This window comes from Dreissena polymorpha, chromosome 6 (assembly GCF_020536995.1).
Source record: "Dreissena polymorpha isolate Duluth1 chromosome 6, UMN_Dpol_1.0, whole genome shotgun sequence".
In the NCBI taxonomy this organism is placed as follows: Eukaryota; Metazoa; Mollusca; class Bivalvia; order Myida; family Dreissenidae; genus Dreissena; species Dreissena polymorpha.
This window is the reverse complement of record NC_068360.1, coordinates 13070248-13096083: the sequence shown is the minus strand read 5'-3', so window position 1 is coordinate 13096083 and position 25836 is coordinate 13070248. Positions and strand designations below refer to the sequence as shown.

The 25836-nt window shown below is 36.3% G+C and overlaps 2 protein-coding genes across 4 annotated transcripts; one reads left to right on the top strand and one right to left on the bottom strand.

Annotated features, from left to right (window-relative positions):
* Window positions 1-3261: 3261 nt before the first annotated feature.
* LOC127834589 (GPALPP motifs-containing protein 1-like) lies at window positions 3262-18258 on the bottom strand. Of its 3 annotated transcripts, XM_052360593.1 has the most exons (7): window positions 18108-18258; window positions 14478-14549; window positions 13966-14213; window positions 9881-10039; window positions 4694-4768; window positions 4029-4088; window positions 3262-3654 (listed from the first exon to the last, which is right to left on the bottom strand). In XM_052360593.1, exons 1-7 carry the CDS (start codon window positions 18148-18150, stop codon window positions 3475-3477), a joined length of 837 nt encoding a protein of 278 aa, XP_052216553.1. In that variant the 5' UTR covers window positions 18151-18258; the 3' UTR covers window positions 3262-3474. The 3 variants fall into 3 exon arrangements, with proteins under 3 accessions (XP_052216553.1, XP_052216552.1, XP_052216554.1); XM_052360592.1 differs by having other exon boundaries at window positions 13966-14549; window positions 18108-18257; XM_052360594.1 differs by lacking the exon at window positions 14478-14549 and having other exon boundaries at window positions 18108-18204.
* Window positions 18259-18262: 4 nt separating this feature from the next.
* Window positions 18263-19420, top strand: LOC127834596 (peptidyl-prolyl cis-trans isomerase NIMA-interacting 4-like). Its single transcript, XM_052360603.1, has 3 exons — window positions 18263-18412; window positions 18771-18890; window positions 19252-19420. Exons 1-3 carry the CDS (start codon window positions 18305-18307, stop codon window positions 19408-19410), a joined length of 387 nt encoding a protein of 128 aa, XP_052216563.1. The 5' UTR covers window positions 18263-18304; the 3' UTR covers window positions 19411-19420.
* Window positions 19421-25836: the final 6416 nt, after the last annotated feature.

Here is a 25836-nt window from a genome sequence, read left to right as displayed (position 1 = left end):
TGGTCTGTCTTTCTGTCTGTCTGTCATTGCGTCATTCTGTCCAAAAACTTTAACCTTACAGTAAAGTTTTGCAATAACTTTTGAAATATTAAACATAGCAACTTGATATTTGGCATGCATGTGTATCTCATGGAGCTGCACATTTTGAGTGGTGAAAGGTCAAGGTCAAGGTCATCCTTTATGATCAAAGGTAAAAAAAAAAGAAAAAGCGGCGCATTACGGGGCATTGTGTTTCTGACAAACACATCTCTTGTTTCGCTTTTACAAAACAACAGTGTGCCGAAGCGGTTTTGAGTCGCGTATATGATATTAAATGATATCCATAGTAACGTTTCAAAAACATAATAGCATGTTATTATATACAGAGAGATATACATTTATGCAGAGAGAAATACCAGTGACTTTAAATGGTTCTTCACCGTCTCAGTGAGAAGTAAAGGTGAACATTATCGATTCTCTACAGTTTCGCTGTAAAATGACGTCATTATTATAACCGCAAAAGTCTCTAAGTTAATTGTTTCAAATCTAAACATATTTTTGTTTACGTGTAATTGTTTTGTTCCTGTTCTTCTTACTTTCATTCACTTATTACTTGAATTGCGCGGTCACAATAATTTGTTTTCAAGGATCGCGAGTTTGAATAAAGTTACATGATGGCGATTTATGCGACAGTTGATCTAACATATGACATACCTTTATGCCTCGGTCACACTGTCACGAATCAGAGCTACGAACGAGCTACGAATACTTTTCGGCACAGTTCGTAGCTATCCTTACTGGACCGTGGCTCTCCGTACTTGATCTGTGATCAGTCGTAGTAGTTTTTGGATGTCCGTAGCGACTCTTGACAAATTTTAAACATGTTCAAAAAATTGCTACGAATTTATCGATCGTAGCGTATCCGTACTAAACAGTACTAATCCGTACTAGTTCGTAACGACAACCGTAGTCGTCCGTACCTTTTCGTAGACCTTTTTTTTTCAAGAACTTCTTTCTATTAATACGAAGAACTACGAAGTGGTACGGTTACGCTACGTATTAGCTACGAGTATTCCACGGATATACCACGAAAAGCCACGGTTCTAGTACGTTGTACTACGGATAGGCAGGAATTTGCACGATCTTGTACGATGTACTACATTTCAGCACGAAACAGTACGGACATATACGGTCCACTACAATAAATTGCTACTGAAATACATCATTGAAATTATAAAGCAACCGTACTTGCATTTGTTGAGTTCACAATCATCAACCGCCAGCAAATTGCGTTTGCGATAAATTTGTTACACTTGGATATTGATATGGCACACAACACAGGTGGTTAGCGTGTGACTATGATATTTATTAGTGATAACATCATTTTAAATGATACATAATCATATTATAACAAACAAATAATGTTTTCACTAATTAATATCATAGCCACACGCTAACCACCTGTGGCACAAAATGGAGAGGCTGTAGTCGAGCTGCTTGACGATATGCACAGAGGTAATAATGATTCAATATCGTATAACTAGTATAGCTTTGTGCTAAAGGTTACGTATTTTGAATATATTAGAATTTGAACTAACTAGTAATACATTTTTTTATTATTTGCAGGTAAGTGTCTGCCTCATATGCCTTTTGAATCTTGCTCTTACTTTTACGCGATTTATTAATTGTTAAATTAATAGACGACATTATAAAATACAAAATTAATCATACTTTCCTAAGCATAATCTATATTTGTACATCAAAAATTACAAACTTTATCAGGTCAGAGAAGAAAAAGTAGGTGGTGGATACGAGACTGGCTTTTAAGACGACCCGGCTCTTGGTTTAGGATGGAGGAGGTAGACTCTTCTCCAGACACGGCTGATTCCATTATTTCTGTTACGCGCTGTTGCTGCCACTGGAATGTTCTCTTTTTGGGAGGCATTATGTGTATGACAATACAAGAGGCTGTTAGCGCAATGTTCAATCGTAATTCGTTCCTACCTGTCCGTACCAATCCGTCACAATTCCCACTTCTTCGAAGCGAACCGTTCTAGTTCGTACTTACCCGTACTAGACCGTAGCGGATCCGTAGTTATATCGTCATGATTCGCGTAGCATCGTACTTTATCGTACCAGACCGTAGCGGATTCGTAGTTTGATCGTACCGATTCGTTGCGTTCCGTACTACATCGCGTCGATCAGTAGCAGTCCGTACCTTTCCTTGTTCGTTTTCCAACATTTTGATGGTAGATTCGTTGTGCTCCGTACTGAAATCGTAGCGGCCTGCGAATTTTGACAATTCCGTAGTCATTCGCAGCCGATTGAATCGTAGCTCATTCGTAGCTCTGATTCGTGACAGTGTGACCGAGGCAGTACACAATGAAGTGGAAAATCGTCTTATTTATAAACCATCTTTGACTGTTTTAACGACACAAAAAGAGGGTTTTAAATTTTCATTGTTACATTTGAGTGAATAGTTTTTGAAATCCAGGACAGATTTTAAGTTTTCAAAAAAACAGCCCCCTCCTAGTTTTTGTGAAAATAGTTTGACATCCAGTCTGTCGTTACAACCGAGAATAGTTTTATCAGAGATGTCGATTGTTTGGGAAGCGAATGACCTATGACCCGTTTCATGTTAAACTATTAATACGTACGTATTGAGGGTCAGTAATAAGGCTATATTCATAATAAAAAAACAAAGTTTTCTATTGATTGAACGAATTTGAATAGACATTTACGACATAAACATACTATAAATTGTATTTCAAAATGATTTCACAAATACCACTACTTGCAAAATATTATGAGGTCCATTAATGACCATATACCAACTAACCTTTTGTATTCTTAGGACACTTTGTGGCCTTTTAAGATAGTTAAGTTCCCTTCAAATTATTCTTCCTGTTAGTCTTTTGGCTGCTCCATTGTGATAATTGTGTATTATTTCTAACACTTCAGATAAATCTTTCTATATCCATAAATCTATAGTGGTCTAATGGTAGGATGCTGGCTTAGGGATCGAGAGGTCCCGGGTTCGAATCCCGCCCTGACCACTGGAATTTCCTTCAGCAAGAAATTTATCCCACATCTGCTCCTCTCCAACCATGGGTACCTGTGAGGGAAATAAGCCAATGTGCTGTGTCTGCATACTGCGCCAAGATGCTAACGGACGACTTATGATCAGGGAAAAGTGTAAAGGGCCTTTGAAAACACATACCGTATGAAAAGGGCGCTATATAAATGTGGTAAATAAATAAATAATCAAATCCTCTTGCTATCTTATGTTTATCCAATTTATTTTAAAGGAATTGTAGATTGCTGCCGTTTATAATGTCCTCTCGCACACCATTCAGGTCATTCAATAGAATGCAATGCAATCAATCCATCAGTAAGTCAGTCAACAGAGTTCTGTGCACATTTTGCAATATCTTTATGGTCATTGACAGACGCATTCCCCAGCCTTTGAAAACGCCTACAGAGCTGTCTCCATGGTTACAAGAAGGAAGTCCCTGTACCGCCACTCTTGAACCTGGAGCCCAGTTCCTGTGAGCGTTTGATGATGGCGCGCCGCTGTGCCTCGTCCAGCTTGTTTACCTTGAGGTCCCTCTCCCGGTCAAACACCTGACGCTCCAAAGGCCTCTCCCTTCCCTTGTTCTTCTTCTTCTCTTTTTTCTGCAAGGATTCAATGCACGTGTTACTTTATGACATCCCTCAGATCGAATGGATGGTTGTATGGATTAATCAGATTTTCCTTTCCTCCAACCTTTTTTCAAAATATCTTTATACAAATTAAACTCCACAAATTACCAAATTACTGAGATTTGTAAATCAATGGCATGATTAGGAATAAATATTCAGGAATTGATCTATCCAATAGTGCTATAGCTAAATTATTAGCTTAACATAAAATATATTACATATTTCAAAAGTGCAAGAATGTTACTATCTCACCAATGTGCGTGTAAATGGTACAATAAAGAAATATAAGTTACTATCAATAAAGGAAAAGGAACAGTAGTGTTACATAACCAAATCAATTTTCATACCTTCTTTTTCTTTAATTCCTTCTTATGCAGCTCCAGAAGAGATTCAGCTCTGTGTTTTTTCTGTGATTTCCCCCAAAAAAACACAAATGTGTAATGAAATGTTCATCAATAAAAACACTTAGGAATAACCACATCATTTAAATGTTTGAATTCTACAGCCATTGGAAAACAACAAAATTCACATTCCTTGACATTTAAATAAACATTTATATATGTGAAATGTTCTATATATAATATAGTTTAGATATAAGGAGCTTGTATTGCTTTGGTTCAAAAAAGTTGTCATGATTATTTATATCTTGTAATAAATATTGAAATAATGTACAAACATGTGCTGAACGATGTATTCAACTTTTACAGTACATGTATATGTCAAGATTGTTGATGCTGTGAATGTTCAATGACAGGTACATTGTATACAGAATACTAATACAGCATTCTTTACTGCAATGAGCATTCATGGTTCTTGGAGATATAAGGTAAATTTATTTATAAAAAAAAATTGAATTTTTCTTTAATAAAAATCATACTTTATTCCATAATAAATTTACTAAAGGAGTTCATATTCTAATAATAGTTTAACTATGCAAGATATTTAAAGAAATTTAATATTGAAAACAAATTCAACTGTTTGTATCTAATAAGAAAGCACAGTCAGAACATACATTAAATTTTTCCATTTCTTTAGCAGCCTTCATGTCGGCTTCAGTTGTGAAATCATGGCTTCTTTTCTTGCCTTCCTGTGGGAGAAATAAATGTATGTTACAAGAAAGTAGGCTAGATGTCAAATAGCTTGTAGAGTATGTTACAAATAGGCAGGCTAGATGTCAAATAGCTTGTAGAGTATGTTACAAATAGGCAGGCTAGATGTCAGATGGCTTGTACAGTATGCTACAAATAGGCAGGCTAGATGTCAGATGGCTTGTAGAGTATGTTACGAATAGGCAGGCTAGATGTCAGATGGCTTGTAGAGTAAGTTACGAACAGGCAGGCTAGATGTCAGATGGCTTGTAGAGTATGCTACAAATAGGCAGGCTAGATGTCAGATGGCTTGTATAGTATGTTATAAGTAGGAAGGCTAGATGTCAGATAGCTTATAGAGTATGTTACAAATAGGCAGGCTAGATGTCAGATGGCTTGTATAGTATGTTACAAGTAGGAAGGCTAGATGTCAGATAGCTTATAGAGTATGTTACTAATAGGAAAGCTAGATGTCAGATGGCTTGTATAGATGGTACCAAGTAGGAAGGCTAGATGTCAGATAGCTTATAGAGTATGTTACAAATAGGCAGGCTAGATGTCTGATGGCTTTTAGAGTATGTTACAAGTAGGCAGGCTAGATGTCAGATGGCTTGTGGAGTATGTTACAAATAGGCAGGCTAGATGTCAGATGGCTTGTAGAGTATGTTACAAATAGGCAGACTAGAGGCTTGATAGATTGTAGAGTATGTTACATATAGTCAGGCTAGAGGTCAGATAGCTTGTGGAGTACTTTGCAAGTAGGCAGGTCAGAGGTCATATAGATTGTAGAGTATGTTACAAATAGGCAGGCTAGAGGTCAGATAGATTAATGACAACATAACAAGTAGGCAGGCTTAATGTCAGATAGCTTGTAGAGTATGTTACAAATAGGCAGGCTAGATGTCAGATAGCTTGTAGAGTATTTTACATGAAGGCAGGCTAAATGTCAGATGGCTTGTTGAGTACTAGTATGTTATAAGTAGGCTCGCTAGATGTCAGTTAGCTTGTAGAAAATTTTACAAGTAGGCAAGCTAGAGGTCAGATAGATTGTAGGCTATGTTACAAGTAGGCAGGCTAAATGTCAGATGGCTTGTAAAGAATGTTACTTACAGGCAGGCGAGATGTCAGATGGCTTGTAGAGTATGTTACAAGTAGGCAGGCTAGATGTCAGATGGCTTGTAGAGTATGTTACAAATATGGATGCTTTATGTCAGATGGCTTGAAGAGTATGTTACAATTTGACAGGCTAGATGTCAGATGCCTTTAGAGAATGTTAATAGTAGGCAGGCTTGATGTCAGATCGCTTGAAGAGTACAATACAAGTAAGCAGGCTAGATGTTAGATGGCTTGTAGAGTATGTTACAAATAGGCAGGCTAGATGTCAAAAGGCTTGTAGAGTATGTTACAAGTAGGCAGGCTTAATGTCAGATAACTTGTAGAGTATGTTACAAGTAGGCAGGCTTGATATCATATGGCTTGTATAGTATGTTACAAATAGGTAGGCTATGTTGCAGATGTCTTGTTGAGTATGTTACAAATAGGCAGGATGGATGTCAGATGGCTTGTAGAGTATGTTACCAATAGGAAGGCTAGATATTAAATGGCTTGTAGAGTTCATTACAAATATGCAGGCTAGATGTCAGATAGCTTGTAGAGTATGTTAAAAGTAGGAAGGTTAGATAGCTTGTAGAGTATGTTACAAGTAGACAGGCTGGGTGTCAGATGGCTTGTAGAGTACATTAAAAGTAGGCAGGCTTGATGTCAGATGGCTTGTAGAAAATGTTACAAAAAGGCAGGCTAGATGTCAAAAGGCTTGTAGAGTTCATTACAAATATGCAGGCTAGATGTCAGATAGCTTGTAGAGTATGTTACAAATATGGATGCTAGATGTCAGATGGCTTGTAGAGTGTAGTGTATGTCAGATAGCTTGTAGAGTATGTTACAAGTGGGCAGGCTAGATGTCAGATGGCTTGTTGGGTATGTAACAAACATGGATGCTAGATGTCAGATGGCTTGTAGAGTATGTTACAACAAGATGTGTTTGTGAAACACAATGTCCCCCTATATGATGTTTGACCTTGTAGGATGACCTTGACCTTGTGAAGGATAACCTTGACCTTGACTTTTCACCACTCAAAATGTGCAGCTCCATGAGATACACATGCATGCCAAATATTAAGTTGCTATCTTCAATATTGCAAAAGTATTCAAAAAATAAGCGATTTGGGCCACATATATTTGACCTCTGACCTTGAAGGATGACCTTGACCTTGACCTTTCACCACTCAAAATGTGCAGCTCTATGAGATGCACATGCATGCCAAATATCAAGTTGCTATCTTCAATATTGCAAAAGTATTTATACAATAAGCGATTTGGGCCACGTATATTTGACCTCTGACCTTGAAGGATGACCTAGACCTTGACCTTTCACCACTCAAAATGTGCAGCTCCATGAGATACACATGCATGCCAAATATCAAGTTGCTATCTTCAATATTGCAAAAGTATTCATAAAATGAGCGATTTTGGCCACATATATTTGACCTCTGACCTTGAAGGATGACCTTGACCTTGACCTTTCACCACTCAAAATGTGCAGCTTCATGAGATACACATGCATGCCAAATATGAAGTTGCTATCTTCAATATAGCAAAAGTTATTGCAAAATGTTAAAGTTGGCGCAAACAGACCAACAGACAGACCAACAGACAGGGCAAAAACAATATGTCCCCCACTACTATAGTGGGGGACATAAAAAGACAGGCTAGATGTCAGATGGCTTGTAGAGAATGTTGATAGTATGATAGTAGGCAGGCTAGATGTCAGATCGCTTGTAGAGTACAATACAAGTAGGCAGGCTAGATGTCAAATGGCTTGTAGAGTATGTTACAAATAGGTAGGCTATATGTCAGATGTATTGTGGAGTATGTTACAAATAGGTAGGCTATATGTCAGATGTCTTGTAGAGTATGTTACAAATAGGCAGGCTAGATGCCAGATGTCTTTTAGAGCATGTTACAAGTAGGCAGGCTGGATGTCAGATGGCTTGTAGAGTATGTTACAAATAGGCAGGCAAGATGTTAGATGGCATGTTGAGTACCTAACAAGTAGACAGGCTAGATGTCAGATAGCTTGTTGAGTATGTTACAAGCAGGCAGGCTAGATGTCAGATGGCTTGTAGAGTATGTTACAAATAGGCAGTCTAGATGTCAGATAGCTTGTAGAGTATGTTACAAGTAGGCAGGCTAGATGTCAGATGGCTTGTAGAGTATGTTACAAATAGGCAGGCTAGATGTCAGATGGCTTGTAGAGTATGTTACAAGTAGGCAGGCTAGATGTCAAATGGCTTGTAGAGTATGTTACAAGTAGGCAGTCTAGATGTCAGATAGCTTGTAGAGTATGTTACAAGTACAGTCCAACCCCTTTTTAGTAGCCAGTCAAGGGAAACGGCCAAATTGGCTGCTTAAGCGGGGTGGCCTTTTAAGAGGGGGTTGGGTCATAGGGAGTCTAGAGTTGATGAGTGCATGGCCAACTGTTCAATTTTTGTATAAACAAAATGGTAAATATGTGTACATGTACTAAACAATGTATAGACTTAAACTAATTTTATTTCTTCCTTTCTAAAGTCAGCTATAAAACAACATTTCCATTCAAAAAAATATTCTATTCATCTTTCTTATCATCATCAATATCATCCTCATCAGAATCAAGTCAATGAAAAAGAATCATTCTCATGATTCGTTGTTTACAGAATGCGCGTTGTATGGCCCCAATGCACTTAAGATGGGAACAGTTGTGAATCAGTTATGCGTGAATAACTCCCGTGTCACTGTCAATCGATAATTTAATTGGTTTATTGCAGTTTTATGTCTTTGTAATACCTACCGCACGAATTGGTCCCGACAGTGATCTCCTCCTTGATAAAATCGTGGCCAGTTACTTAAGAGACTGATAATAGCAACCAGGTGTAATCCTACTGGTAATCGTGCTTTTCATGCATAATATTATAAAAACATTTATTTTGCCGCGTAAATGGTTTTATCAAAAATTTATATTTAAATCATTGTAAATATAAAACAAATATAAATGTTTTGTTAAATTCCCAAATGAGAATCATAATTTGTAATCCGAAACACACTCCCGATGGATTTATGTTAACGAGACGTTTACAAATTCTAGCATCAAAAAAGTCCTCATGTATTTCCTTTAGACAGGCTGGGTGTCAGATGGCTTGTAGAGTATGTTAAAAGAGACAGGCTGGGTGTCAGATGGCTTGTAGAGTATGTTAAAAGAGACAGGCTGGGTGTCAGATGGCTTGTAGAGTATGTTAAAAGAGACAGGCTGGGTGTCAGATGGCTTGTTGAGTACATTAAAAAGGCAGACTAGATGTCAGATAGCATGTAGAGTATGTTACAAATAGGCAGGCTAGATATCAGATGGCTTGTAAAGTATGTTACTTACAGGTAGGCGAGAAGTCAGATTGCTTGTAGAGTATGTAACAAATATGCAGGCTAGATGTTAGATGGCTTGTAAAGTATGTTACTTACAGGCAGGCAAGATGTCAGATTGCTTGTAGAGTATGTTACAAGTACATGTAGACAGGTTAGATGTCAGATTGCTTGTAGAGTATGTTACAAGTACATGTAGACAGGTTAGATGTCAGATTGCTGTTTGAGTATGTTTCAAGTACATGTAGGCAGGCTAGATTTATAATAATGATAATAATGCTTAAAATCTGTTCACAATTACACAACTCGGTCAGTGAATGTTTATAAAGACCCTGAATAAAATGATACAGACTAAACTATTTTTTTAAATATATGAAGTAGTTGCAAGTAAATAATAACCAGCATTATTTCAGTATGAAAAGGCACATAATTCTAATAAATTAAAGGTCATATTAATGGAACTTGGCAAGAGACTTCACACAAAAACCCCAAATACAGGTGTGAAGTTTTTACTGAATATAGTAGAACCATTGATATAGAGATGTGGCATTTTTCATTAACTAGAGTATTACAAGGACACTTATTCCCGCATTGCTGTGAATAGTCCAGCTAACAATAACTGAGTTTTTTTAGTACGTTGTAAGAGTGTCCTCATGTACCTTTTTGTGTTCCCCAGGTTTGTCAGTCCAGCTGGAGTCTATCTCTGCAGCCTCCTCCTTCCTGAACTGCCTGGCTCCCAGCCCAAACCTGGCGCCCAGCCCCTCTGGAAGCTCTGTCATCCAGCTCTCACGCTGGGCAGGGCCATCTACAGGCTTTACCTACACGATACAGTAGTCCTTGGTTATGTACATGCCCTTACTAGAGCCATTAATGTGAAAATGTATTATAAACTTTAACAAGAGTGCCAAACTGTCACAAGGTTACGCCCGTTTGAAGGTTTTGGAGATCATCTAGACACAACTTCTGACCAAATTTGGTGAAGATCAGAGGAAAACTACTTCAATTAGAGAGCGGACACCATGCAGAATGCATGAAATGCAATAAGTGTCCTCATGACCTAGTTTTTGACCCTGCATGACCCATATTTGACCTTGACCTAATTATCATGTACACACAACTTCTGACCAAATTTGGTGAAGATCGGATAAAAACTACTTCAATTAGAGAGCGGACACCATGCTAAATGCTTGAAATGCACTAAGTGACCTCGTGACCTATTTTTTGACCCTGCATGCCCCATATTTAAACTTGAACTAGATATTATTTAGACACAACTTCTAAACACATTTGGTGAAGATTGGATAAAAACTACTTCAATTTGAGAGCCGACACCATGCTAAATCCTTGAAAAGCACTTGGTGACCCCCTGACCTAGTTTTTGACCCAGCATAACCCATATTTAAACTTGACCTAGATATTTCTAGATACAACTTCTGACCAAATTTGGTGAAAATCGGATGAAAACTACTTCAATTAGAGAGCGGACACCATGCTAAATCCTTGAAATGCACTTAGTTACCCCGTGACTTAGTTTTTGACCCAGCATGACCAATATTCGAACTTGACCTAGATACTGTCTAGATACAACTTCTGACCAAATTTGGTGAAGATCGGATGAAAACTTCTTCAGTTAGAGAGCGGAAACCATGCTTAATCCTTGAAATGCACTAAAGGACCCCGTGACCTTGTTTTTGACCCGGCATGACCAATATTTGAACTTGATCTAGATATCGTCTAGATACAACTTCTGACCAAGTTTGGTGAAGATCGGATGAAAACTATTTAAAATAGAGAGCGAAAACTGCTGTGGACGCCGCCCGCCCGCCAGCTGCCAAGGGTGAAACTATAATAGGTCCCGTTTTGAAAAACGAGCGTATAAAAAGAATACACAACTGTTGAAGAAAATGTGTTTGTCTTTATTCATGTTTCTACATACATTAACATTTATTAATAAGAGGGAAATATATTGCTCATTAGCAGCAACCCAGAGGAAAAACAAATAAATCTTACCAGACATGAGGTCCGATAACTTTTAAAATATACCAGACCTCACAGAGTAGTATTGGACCTTGTTCATCTTTAAACAAAAAGTAGAGTGTGCCTTGTATAGGGCTTATTGTTATCATTATGAGGTTCACAATGTTTAACAATTCTAAATACAAAAAAAAAAAATACACCGTTTTATTACACGTATTGTAAAACTTTCAATAACTGAGGAGCTGCGCCATGAGCGCATGATACGCCCGTCGTTCGCCAATGAAGTAGTAAGGTAATAAATAACCCTTTGAATCATTTTTTTACTTCAGTTTATTTGTATTTGAATACATGGTTTATTTTATAAGTACATGAGCATGGAGCGCCGTCTCCTTGACATTCATACCATATCTTTTTTTGAGTATATGTATGCATTTCTTTAGAGGATATGGAGTTGAAGTAAACCTGTTATAGATATTTTGACCAATAATAAAAGAGAAATGTAGATGGGTAAGTGGTAGTGTACAATCGGAATAGAAAAAAGCTCACCTTGTTCAATTTTTCAGGGATACTAAAAAAAAAAAAAAAAAATCCATCGAAGGATATTTGAGCTACAGTAGGACATTCAATGAAATCACGAAATTTTGACGAACAAAGTCCCATAACTCTGGAACGACAATTCAGAATTCCGTCAAAAACGAAAGGGGATCAGGGTTTATCAAAATTAAGATTGTGTTAAAATTTGAAGAAAATCTGTCAAAGGATATTTGACGTAGCGTACGACATTAACAGACGGACGGACGGACGGCTACGGTAGGACATTCAATGAAATCACGAAATTTTGACGAACAAAGTCCCATAACTCTGGAACGACAAATCAGAATTCCGTCAAAAACGAAAGGGGATCAGGGTTTATCAATATTAAGATTGTGTTGAAATTTGAAAAAAATCCATCGAAGGATATTTGAGCTACAGTAGGACATTCAATGAAATCACGAAATTTTGACGAACAAAGTCCCATAACTCTGGAACGACAATTCAGAATTCCGTCAAAAACGAAAGGGGATCAGGGTTTATCAATATTAAGATTGTGTTAAAATTTGAAGAAAATCTGTCAAAGGATATTTGACGTAGCGTACGACATTAACAGACGGACGGACGGACGGACAGACGGACGGACGGACGGACGGACGGACAGACGCGGGGTATACCATAATACGTCCCGTCATAGACGGGCGTATAAAAAGTGAAGAATGCTTTGTGATTATTTATACAATACATCAAAAACTTGTTGTGTCGCCTTCATTATTACACAATGTGAAATATTTGACAGTTTTTTTTACTGGTTTTAAGAATCGCACTTGGAGTTTGTTACGTCAGCAAAGATAGCAAGTTTAATTGGTTGGTAAAATCTGTTTTATTTGAAAGTTTAATAATCTATAAAAGTAAAATAAACCACACCAGACCTTTTTTCTTATTCCAAGATTTGTTTTCATTTTTTAACAAAAACTAATTTATTTTTATTGTCGGACACGAGATACGACATTTTTGTGAATAATACCAGACCTCAGCAAATTTTATCCGAAATGTCCGAGGTCCGACATCTTTCCTATGGTTTAATTAGGAGGTCTAACTCTGGCCCTTAAAAAAGCATACAAAAGTCCTGCCATGTAGCCATGGAAGAATATATAATTATTGAAAAAAAAAATTAAACACAAAAATGTATGTCCTGTATCATACACTTTTATCTGTTTTGCACTTCAGTTATTTGCAGGTATTTATTTACCGGTTTTGTGCAAAAAAAATTTATGCCCCCAGAACATAGGTTCTGGGGAAATATTAAAAGCGCAATGTCCGTCAGTCAGTCAGTCAGTCAGTCAGTTAGTTAGTTAGTCCGTCCGGATTAGTTTCCGCTCAATAAGTCGAGCAATTGTCATCAGATCTTCACTAAACTTCATCAAAATGTGTAAGGCAATAACATCTAGGCCAAGTTCCATAATCGGCCAAATTGACCAACACACTCCTGAGTTATGGCCCTTGATTCATCATAAAATTTGTTTTTTTCTCGTTTCCGCTCAATAACTCGAGCAATTGTCATCAGATCTTCACCAAACTTCATAACAATGTGTAAGGCAATAACATCTAGGTCAAGTTCAATAATCGGCTAAATTGACCCAGACACTCCTGAGTTACAACCCTTGAATCATCGAAAAAAATGCGTTTTTTCTCGTTTCCGCTCAATAACTCAAGCAAATGTCATAGGATCTTTGCCATACTTCATGATAATGTGTAAGGTCATAAGATCTAGGTCAAGTTCGATAACCGGCCAAATTGACCCAAACACTCCTGAGTTACGACCCTTGAATCATACAAAAAATGAGTTTTTTCTCTTTTCCGCTCAATTACTCCACCAATTGTCATCGGATCTTCACCAAACTTTATAAAAATGTGTAAGGCAATAAAATCTAGATTAAGTTCAATAATCAGCCAATTTACCCAGGCACTTCTGAGTTACGGCCCTTGAATCATCAAAACATTGCATTTCCGCTCGAAACATGCTCATAACTTTTATGTCGCTTCAGATTTAACCTTCATATTTGGTATGCATGTGTATATGGACAAGGCCTTTCCATACGCACATAAATTTGACCGCTTTGACCTGAACTCGTTTTTCGCGTTTAGGTTTCAAAATCTGTGTTTAGGTTTCAAAAAGCATTTTGGGGGCATATGTCTTCCGATGGAGACAGCTCTTGTTCATGTTTAAATTTACCTCATCCTCTAGCTTGTCTTTCATTCTGTTGGCCCGAGCTGTAAACTCTCTGACTGCAGACAGATCCTCCTCTTGAGCCTGGAGGCCAATACTTGGTCCTATATCATCATCGCTGTCACTGCCCCCTGCTACCTGAGAGGAACCCAACCTCTGGGGCCATGCTGGGCCAATACGTCTTGCACTATCTTTATTGTTAGTTACACCCTTCAAATCACCTGGCAGTATTGGACCTATAGATGGTCTTCCTTCTGAAATTTCAAAAGATATTGTTTTGTGCTTTGAAGTTTGTTTATTATTTCTGCAGTATGAATAACTACTGTTACTTCCACTTGAGCTTGTTTCAGAGTCAGAACTAGAAACCTTTTTTGTGTGTTTTTGCTTCTTCTTTTTGACATTGTCAGAACTGCTGCCAGACGAACATTTCCGTTTTTTCTTTTTGGTTTTCTTTTGTACTTTGTGTTTTGCATCACTTTCACTTGAGCTAGTGTCAGAGTCAGAGGTGTGATGCTGACCTGTCTTCAACTGTGAGGGAATAACTGGACCAATGATTGCTGTTTTCTCAGAGACAGTAGGAGTTCCCAAACCTGCAACACAAATTGTATGTTGCACTAATATTGTTACCACTAATCTTGTAAATAAATCCAAATAGGAAAACTTAAAATTACATGTACATCTGCTATAATATACTTTTTAAAAATAATTTATCAATGTATTTTAAAACTATAACCTAAATATGCCATGCACTATAATTCAACCAGAAATTCCATTATTTCCGCATGCATTATTTATGTTTATCATTAAACAATACCATGTACATTGAAATATGTACAAATTGAACCAAAATCTAATTGAAAATCATGATTTCTTTACTCAGATATAAAGCCCTGACAATCAGTGCTGTAATTTGACTAAAGACCCAACAGTTGCCCTAAAGGTTTGAACTTGGTGCTTGTGTGCCTTATATTATTAGGTGACGGGACTTGTTCAGTTTGGCCAGTGTCAATTTTCAAAATAATGGCATGGATTAAAAAATAATGTATGACTATTCTTTTGAAACAATCCCGACTAAAAAAAAAAACCAAAAAAATTTTTTGTTCATTGATCATCAGGCAGAAAAAAATGATTCTGTTAGGGTAGTGATTTTTTTACCTGTGAGTCCTGCGTCCTGGACTCACAAAAACCTCCGGGGATGCAAAGTTTCAAATTATGTGAGTCCCAAAAATGCATTGAAATTTCTAAAAAAAATAATATTGTTAAATATTTAGACTCGTTCTTTCAATTCAGGGACTCAAAGATTTGCAAGTTATCGAGTCCCAGGACTCAGATGAGAAAATTTGTAAAAATATCACTGTAGGGGTATGGCTATATGTACATGTATATCAGAAAAGTGAGACAAATAGCGGTCAACGCCCGCCGCTGCACCGCCAGCTTTTGCCTGTATTAATAGCTTTGTAAAAACACTGAGGAATGTGTGTGGATGAAAATGGTCCTTCACAACTACGATTCATGGCGATTACATATTTGAAGTTTCAATGTAATCTCTTTGGAAATGTGGAAAAAAATCACTACACATACAACTAACATTTTATGCCGAAACCCAAACAAAAGTTTGTTTTTGGCAAAATATATTGAAATTAAATAGCATAAGATGATGCTGTTAAAAAGGTTTAGTACATAGGCCTAGATCTACATGGATATCATACAAACATGTGTTGTACACATGCATTATTGGTCTTTTTATGCCCCCGGATCGAAAGATCGGGGGTATATTGTTTTTGGCCTGTCTGTCTGTGTGTCTGTCACTAAACTTTAACCTTGGTCATAACTTTTGCAATATTGAAGATACCAACTTGATATTTGGCATGCATGTGTATCTCATGGAGCTGCACATTTTGAGTGGTGAAATGTCAAGGTCATCCTTCAAGGTCATAGGTCAAGGTCAAAAGTTGCAGTATTGAAGATAGCAACTTGATATTTGGCATGCATGTGTATCTCATGGAGATGCACATATTGAGTGGTGAAAGGTCAAGGTAATCCTTCAAGGTCAAAGGTCAAGGTCAAATATATGGTGGGGGACATAGTCTTTCACAAACACATCTTGTTTACTTTATATAAGCACACTTCGTAGTTTCACAAAATATAAAGACAACAATTTTTACAGAACTTTCCAAATTATTCCATCGTTTCGCATTGCAACGCTTTATAATTTTCAGGTTTTCAAATCGTCAAAAGATGCACGTAATGGATATTTTAGAGCATGGTAAATGTTCAGTATTACTGTTTCTTCACAAGTCAAATTTCATAACTATAACGAAAATTTGCGAATCTCAAACAACTTTTTTAATTTCGTCAATTCACCAGAACATGAAAAGGCCCCTTTAATGATTTGAGGACAAAAAACGATTGTTCCCATGCAAATTTAGTCAGTATGTCAACCAGTGCCTGCAAATAAATGTTAAACTAGTTAATAACAAGGGATGTGTTTGTCAGAAACGCAATACCCCCTTCTGCGCCGCTTTGACTTACCGGTAAATATTTTTGTTTTTGATTATATCCTTTTACAAAATATTACTTCCCTTTTAAGTGATCTGTTCGTGCCAAATTATAAATAGAAATTATCTCCCTTTAAAGCCTGTTACTTCCCTTGGATTAGTTTTTTTTACCTTTGACCTTGAAGGATGACCTTGACCTTTCACCACTCAAAATGTGCAGCTCCATGAGATACACATGCATGCCACATATCAAGTTGCTATCTTCAATATTGCAAAAGTTACAGCCAATGTTAAAGTTTTCGGACGGACGGATGGACGGACCGACCGACTGACCAACAGACAGAGATATAGACAGTTCAACTGCTATATGCCACCCTACAGGGGGCATAAAATTTGCGACAAGTATGTAAAAGCACTTAGTGATCATTTATAGTATGACAGTGTACAGTAGCAACAAGCTTGTTTAATTAACTATGATTTCCAGTAATAATTGTGAAATACATAATTTGGCTGTTACTTGTTGTTTCATAATACATTCATAATATGCTGGTACAAAAGCAGCATTTTTTATTATTTTAAAGGTAATACAATTTTACGATATTGTATTGAACAAACTGCATACTATGCTGTATTATAGTTTTTATACTTGTTTTTCATACAGGCACTGAATGGTTCTTAATACATAATTCATTAATTCCACAGTTTTCCAAAATACATGATCACTTTGCAAGCACATGTACGTACAGTTGATGACAGTTATTTAGTATTATGATAATGTGTTACTATTCTTTTACGTTCAAGTAAATTATGTGAAGTGTTTTGTAGCCCCATACATTCCCATAAACGTTTGTTTACATCTTCTGAATATATTAACATTACTTTCATGCTTTTTCTAGCAGCTAAGCCTAGAAATACAATGACTGACATGTGAATACGCTCATATGATAACTGATATATCTTTCTTTGTTCCATGTGTGATTAGAATGCATAAATAAAAAAATATGGAATATATGACATCTGTGTTTGAATTCAAATCTTTAATATACAGCTACAAACAACGTGTATGCAGTTACAAATGTGATTTATGAATAGCTTTAAAATTGCTAGTTTTTTTGTGACAACTGAATTTAAAGTAGGCAACAAAAGTTTGCGAAAGAAAAGTCTGTGAGATACCTATATGTATGAAATATTTCAATTGCAAAACAAGTATGCTGTCCCTCATTTCTACATCATTATACATTGATAATCCTAAAAATATAAATTGATATGACACATAACATTTTTTTGATAACCTATGTTAAATCAATACCAAGACATCCGAGAACACCATAATATGGTCCATATATCAACTACGCCTCGCCACCAAACTATCTTTGAATTCTAGAGGTTAAATAAGCACACAATTATAAAATATTATATCTAAAAGCTTAACAGATGTAAAACGCTTCATCCAGCAAAAAATTAGATTTAATTGTTTGGATGCATTTTTTGTATTGAAACAATTGTAATGTTTTGTACACAGGTCAATAATGTCAAAATTTGTATCTACATTTAGTCATTACATGGTTATCAAATAATCATTTGTCCGTTAATTAGGTAGCACCAATTATTGACATTTTTCGGTGAAACTTAGATTCACAAAGCACAGACCTGGTGGCAATGCTGGCCCGTATGCATCATCTAAATCAGACATACTTGTTCTTGATAGTTGGTACTTTCGATTAGCAAAAGCACGAAAATAAATGATAATGAAGCTGTTATTCCGACGCAAATATATTTCATCACCTAGAAACAATAACAACAACAATTGGTGCCATTATTTTTAGAAGTTCAAGAAAAAGAGGAACATGCCAAAAAATAAAGGAGGCGGGGGAGCAAAAGGAGGGAAGAGCAAGGGAGCTGACGGTGACGATGAAGCTGGGAGTAAACAGCCAAAAGGAGGAACTGCCGTTAAAGTAAGTAGCGAGTTTTCGGATGTACTAATTTACTACTATATTTCGGATAAATTTACAAATTTCCGTTGCAAATAAAACCTTTTGAAATGATTGTCAAAACTTTATAAATATTATAATACTTGTTAAAAATGCGTTTTTTTCAACTAAATTACAAATAAGATAACGTGAAACTGATCCAGTATAACTTCAATTTGAAGTTCAAAGGACCCAGCCTACATTTTCAAGTGAAAAAACCTGTAGTCATATTCTGCCTGATAAGATGTCTTACTGTGAAGTTACAGATGTGTTTCAAGGTAAGGCATATTCTCTATGATAAGATGTCTGAATGTTGCTTTAAATCTTACTTATCTGTTTTAAGGTTAGGCATATTCTGTGTGAGAAGCAGTCTAAAGCATTAGAGGCTATAGAGAAGCTGAAGAGTGGCATGAAATTTAATGAAGTTGCAGCCACATACAGTGAAGACAAGGCCAGATCAGGGGTATGTAGTTATCAGTGATATTTCCTTTGAATGGTAAATAATGGAAGCTTAACCTTATGTACTACATATAGTAAGAATATATGTGAACATTGCCATAAATGACTTCACATGTTTGAATGACTTTGATGCATTTAATATATGGCATGCGTCCAATAACTTATAAGTAGAAACAGAAGTCTCAGTTTGTAAGTGTAAATCAAAAGTCTAAACCTCATGTAGACACCTTTATGACACACAAAACAAAAACAATATACATACTGATACATTTAAATGACTGTTCATAAAGATTATGAATATCATAATGAAATAGACAAGCTTAATATATGTTTGTGACACTGCAGTCTGCACTGTTCTTGTGCAGGGCGACCTTGGCTGGATGACTCGAGGCAGCATGGTCGGTCCGTTCCAGGAAGCTGCTTTCGCCCTTCCCAACAGCACCATCAACCAGCCAGTGTACACCGACCCACCTGTCAAAACAAAGTTCGGTTACCATGTCATTATGGTGGAAGGAAAAAAATGATTGTATTGTGGTTGTGTTGTTTTTATCAATCTCTACAAAACCATCAAGTTATGCATTATGTCATCATTCCGAATTTCCATGGAGAATATCTTATTTCTTCAATTTTTATTATTAAGCATACAAACCCCAATAATAATATATGATAATTGAGACAAGGTTATCAAACAATCAAAGAAGTTCAAAACAATTAAAATGTAAAATCTGTAGTGCTTTGTGCTCAGATAAACATGGTAATCAGGGCTTTTCATCAGTAAATTGGGAAGAGGCCATAGCCTTTAAAATTTGAAATTTCATGCACGATAACTTCTCATTTTGGGAAGACCATGTTTTTTATAATTTTGAAACAGGGGTCTTTTTCTTTGTGCTGAAGTATTGAAAGACACATTGTGGTGCATTCTTAATCATATTAAAGCTAATTGCTTTTAAATTGGGAAATGCCCAATATATCTTTAGTAGGTAAAAAAAAAATCCTTAAATCAATTTGGGAAAAAATTACCTTATTTTCAATTGGGAAGTAGCCGAATTTCGGCCTCTCTTATATAAAGGTGAAAAGCCCTGCTGGTTCATACAGTATGTCGGAACATATTGTAAAGCGAATACTTAAAAGTGTTTGTCTAGTTGTGATTTATAACGATATTGATTTAAAAAAAAATAATTGAAAAGCAAGGATGAAAGTTATTTAAAGCACCTTATTTAAAACCATTGAATTGGCAAAAGTTCAAATAAGTTGCTTATATGTTCTTTTACAAGTGTTTCAAAACAAGGCATTTAAATGTGTCAATGTGTTAAACAATAACTTAACTACATAACCCTGTGCTGTACTACAAAGCACAGACACAGCTTCCAACGTTTTGTTGTACCCATCATGCAATAAAATAAAATAACTTTCTTTAAATGTTTTACATGTTGAGACTTAAACGACTTTGTAAGATCTTTTTCGCAAAAATCCAGGGTCCTTATTAGTGTTCAAACGTCATATTTAGGAGTAACACAACATATCTGATTTGAACGTCATCATTCATCATTCAATTTTATTTTTGAGTTGGCTTGCAGGAAGCTCGATTTAGTAGTTTCAATAGAAGTGTGTACGTGTGTGCCTCAGGACTGTAATTTTACAATTTAAAAATTCTTGAAAATAACTAATCAAAACTATTCAACATCATAAGACCACGTGTTGCGTGATACACCTTTCTCCGTGCATCATAGGTAAACAGTACATTAAGTGGTCAAAGGTTGAGTTTAAGTTTGGGCTTAGATGGCTTGTCTAGAATGTAACTTGTAATTAATCATGCAGTTCAGGGGAGTCGGAAGCAAATTGACATTGGGGCGGCGGAGGGGGTATCACCCTTTTGGTGGTGAGGGTTCGGGGGCCTCACCCTTAAATTTGTATGCTCCCCCAAAATAATAGTCGCCGCTTCGTCTGATGTGTGTGCTTCTGTCTGTCTGTCCGTCCGTTCGAGCACAATTTTTGTCTGGGCTATTTCTCAGCAACTAATGACCAGAATTCAATGAAACTTAATGGGAAGCTTCACTACCAAGAGGAGATGTGCATATTATCAGTGGGTTCTGGTCGGATGATTTTTCACAGAGTTATGGCCCTTTGAAATTTTCCATTAACTGTACATAAAGTGCAATTCTTGTCCGGGCTATTTCTCAGCAACTAATGACCGGAATTCAATGAAACTTTATGGGAAGCTTCACTACCAAGAGGAGATGTGCATATTATCAGCGGGTTCTGGTCGGATGATTTTTCACAGAGTTATGGCCCTTTGAAATTTTCTATACAAAAATTATTGTCCCCCAACTACTGTGCCCTCAAGACGTTTCCTGGGCTATTTCTCAGCAACTAATGACCGGAATTCAATGAAACTTTATGGGAAGCTTCACTACCAAGAGGAGATGTGCATATTCTCAGCGCGTTCTGATCGGATGATTTTTCCACAGAGTTATGGCCCTTCTTCTTGTAGTGCAATTCTTGTCCGGGCTATTTCTCAGCAACTAATGACCGGAATTCAATGAAACTTTATGGGAAGCTTCACTGCCAAGAGGAGATGTGCATATTATCAGCGGGTTCTGGTCGGATGATTTTTCACAGAGTTATGGCCTTTTGAAATTTTCTATAAAAAATCTTGTCCCCCCAACTACTGTGCCCTCAAGACGTTTCCTTTTATCTGAATATATAGTGCAATATTGTGACAAAAAACCTTTGGGGAGCATCACCCGTCTCCGACGGTTTCTTGTTTCAAATGTTAGCATCAAATGGCGCATTCTGGTGCGTTTTTATGCCTGATACCTGACCTTATACACGTCTATTGCAGGCATATTTTGAATGACAAAAGATGTGACAGACAAACGATGGAGAAGTTTTCTCTATATGTCGCAATAGGGATCATGTGGGTTGAAAGAACGTTCTTCGGGAATTTTTTTCCCCGAAATTCCATTTTGGAAATTTGAAATTCGTTGGTTGGTTTGGAGAAGACATATTGAAATGACACAACAAATGGTAAAAACATTGAATAAGTTTTCTTGAATTGCCGATTTAAAATTAATTCAGATATCTTAAGGTGTGTTTAACTTTGTGATAATTACGGACTATTGGATCTCGACACATTTATTTCATGTCATACTTTCATGTTATTTTAATAAAAAGCAGCAACGGCTTAGATCATACCGACAATTAAAGATTTCCAATTAATTACTCAAGAATAAAGGGATTATCGTTATAAAAGAGACCGATCAATTAACAACATAGTTGACACGTACATTTCCGCGGGTTGGTGATGATAATCAACAATACACATGTCATAACTGCGAAAGCGTGATTACCTTGCTTCGTGGTATATTCAAATATACGGGTATTGAAATGAAAAAAAGTATTTGCCGAAAATATTGAGGCGGCGGCCGTCACCCCTGCCGCCATAGCTGCAGTATGAAACTAACACAATTGTGTAAACTTAATTAGGTATGCGGTCAAAAGTCGAGTTGGAAACTGGGTCACGTGAGGTCAAAACTTGGTCATTAGTTTTTTTTTGTTTTTGTTTTTTAAAGCTTGTTAATACTCTAGAAGTCACAGTTATTGTCAAATCTTCATGACACTTGGTAATAACATTTATCTTTGTGATGTCTCAGTTAAAAAAAATGGTTCCGGTCCGTTGAAGAACATGACCGCCAGGGGGCCGGGCAGTTGTCATTATATGGCTTAAGCAAAATCTTGTTAACATTTTAGCAGCCACATTTATAGTTCAATCTTCATGAAACTTGGTGAGAATATGTTGTCTTATGTTATTTCGTGTTCTAAATGGTTATGTTTCGTAAAAAACATGGCGACCAGGGACCGGGGCAGTTTTCCTAATATGGCTATAATAAACTTTGTTAACATTGTACATAGTTGTAATTAGGATGTTGCTGCACAATGATGATTATGATGATGATGATGACGATGATGATAACTATGACGGTGGTGATGGTTGTGATGAACTTGTAATGGATTCAGAAATATTAACAACAACCCGAATATCCCAAAATAATTATTGTATTACTCAAATTAATTATTGCAATTACTTCAGATATGTTATCTTGATTTTGCAGAAATTCAACATAGTGGTGAAATCAGTATAACAACAATGATTGCTACATATGAAGCTTCTTTTACCTGTTATTCACTTAAATCCTACTCTCTATAAAAACGCATGTATGCCTTTGCTTGCATAGTTGCATTACAATTGGGTTGATTGGTGCCTTCTTAAGTAGCCATGTAATGATTGTGTAACGGGCATAGAGCTTCCTGAAAATGGGCCCCAATTGACATGACGCCTGGACGATGATCGCTCCGCCCACTTAATCACGTGGCTCAGCGGGAAGCAAACCTAGACAAGCTAACACCAAAATGGCTTCTTTGCCTATAGACTGCATATAGATTTACGCGATATTCAAGATGATTTTTATGGACTTTTTGACACCATATAACACTTGTAAAAGGGGTTTGTGTCATGTAGTTATTCTGCAAATGCAAAAATATACGTGTATAGAGAACATCAGCTATTTATAACGGGGTTTTCGGTACATGAAACACGCTCTCATACGCTTGCGCGCTTACCGAAATCGAACCTGTTACTACCTGTAATGGTGGTATTAGCAATAAAGTAACACTTCTCCACCGGTATTTACCCATGTTATTTACGAAAATATTAACGAAACATCCCCCCGTGTATTTGACACGAAATAGCGCTTTAAAACTGGAAAATCCCACATGTTATTACGTATAAAAGTGATATTAATAATATTAAACATTGCTTATGAGACATTTATCAATCACTATAATTTAAAGTGCAAGACAACACACTCCGTTTGGTCATTGTCTGATATAAAGTAGCGTTGTATGAAGCGGAATTCGGTAAAGCTACCAGTATCTCACGCTTGCGCAGGTACCGACTTCCCACAGGTTATCGCATTTATTATATCAGTAATAATAACTCTTATACAATGGCATTTATCGATACGTTTTTATTTAAATAGAAACATAAAATCGTTTTCACTTGTTTCTGACACACAAAAAACTCGATTTATAACGGGGATTTCGTTAAGTTACTCAAAGTGGGTATCAATATTCTCTATTATTCTACATGCACACGTGATATAATTCATACTTAATAATACGTAGAAATGGTATATATTTAATTAATGTAACTTATCTTTCTGGAGTTACATTAAACCTATTTACACCGTTTTTGCCATATTTCATTTCCGTTTTTTTTTCAAACAAAATAAACTTAACTCGTTGAAAAAAAGAGAATTAGGCATTCGATCTCCAAGTGTGGATTAAAAGCGTTCATTGGTGACACCACATGTCTGCACATGTGTAAATACCGTTATTAAGATAAGATATCAAGAGTCACCTTCTAATAACATGTATAATCAATGGCAATACAGTGCATTACTAGCAGAATAATAAAACACAGCATGAATTAGGCTTCATGTTGGGTTTTATTTCTCTTAAAGTAATGAAGATGTACATTGCTTCTATTAATCACCTAGTAACTGATCAAACTATTTAAACAAACATGAACTATTATGTGATGATCAGATCAATAACATAAACTATTTAAATCTGCTTGTTTATTCGAAAAAAAGATATTGTAATTGTCTTTGACAGTGTTGACGTTCAGTTGTTCGTGGGGACGACAGCATGCATTTATAGATCTCTTACACTTCTCAAGATCTCTTTTCGGCTTTGGAAACGATATAAATTCAATGCCACCAACTAATCTTTCATGATATCGATTGTCCGAGTTACATTATCCCCATTGAAATCGTTTAACCATTTTAATTAACGTTTTTTAAAGAGGAAAACAAAAGAAACTCGTTGAAATAAAAGTGAACCTAGACATAGCTTGTCTAGGAAAATGGCGGACAGTTCGTTGCTAACTAACGCGCCCGATTAATCGATCGCTGATTGGTAGATCAATTCTTAGATAAGGATTTGATTGACAGGCGGCGACATGTCAATTACCTTGGCCCTCACATCAAAGACCTTTGTCTCGATGTCAGATGGACGCCATTGATAAGATTGACTGCTTATACAGTTTGCAGTCAGTCAGTAGTTTGTGCTTGATTATCAGATTTGTGATTTAAACAGGTTTTATTGTTGCTTCAATTGGAAATATCATTCAAAGTGTGTCCGGTATTGTTCCGGTAGGTGAACAAAAAGTTGTCTTAATGTGAATAATTGGGTAAAAATAACAAAACAATCACATATTTTAAGAAGCACAAAACACTTGTTAAACAGCTAAATTGTTTTGGCAGTTGTTTTTGCAAAAAAATGTATTTATGGTACATAGTTGTTGTGCATTTAAATTACAAAAAAAGTTAGTTGTTTTGATGTGATAATTTTCAAATTTCTTGTGGTTGTTACCTTTTATATTTGCACATATTTGTAACCATGAGAAAGATCAAGTGTCAGATGTTTGGTACCTTACACGAAGATCAATGTTGAATTTATAGTAGATATTCTCATACACATTTACTTCCTTATAACCGACTTTGATATATGATAACAATACAACATATTGTTTTTAATAATGCAAAAACTATTTAATGAACACTCAATCTATTGAACAATACAGTTGTTTTTCGGCGTAGCTGTTTAACGTCACTTTTTACCTTAGGTGACCTTTAATCATGACCAGTAAAATTCATATAAAAATTCCCGCGGCTAGACACGAATGAATACACTTCATTTATACCATTGGCTGTTTTCGAAATTGAACATTAAACATGTAAAAGTATACAGTTTTGAACAAGCCGTCGTTCCAGCAGTGGAAGCGTGGCCTCACTTTAATGCATTGCATTCCAACTCGCAAGGTATCAGGGTCAGTTCGCGGCCAGTAAAATAATCGTTATATAATATAGACGCTATCGCGTGAACTT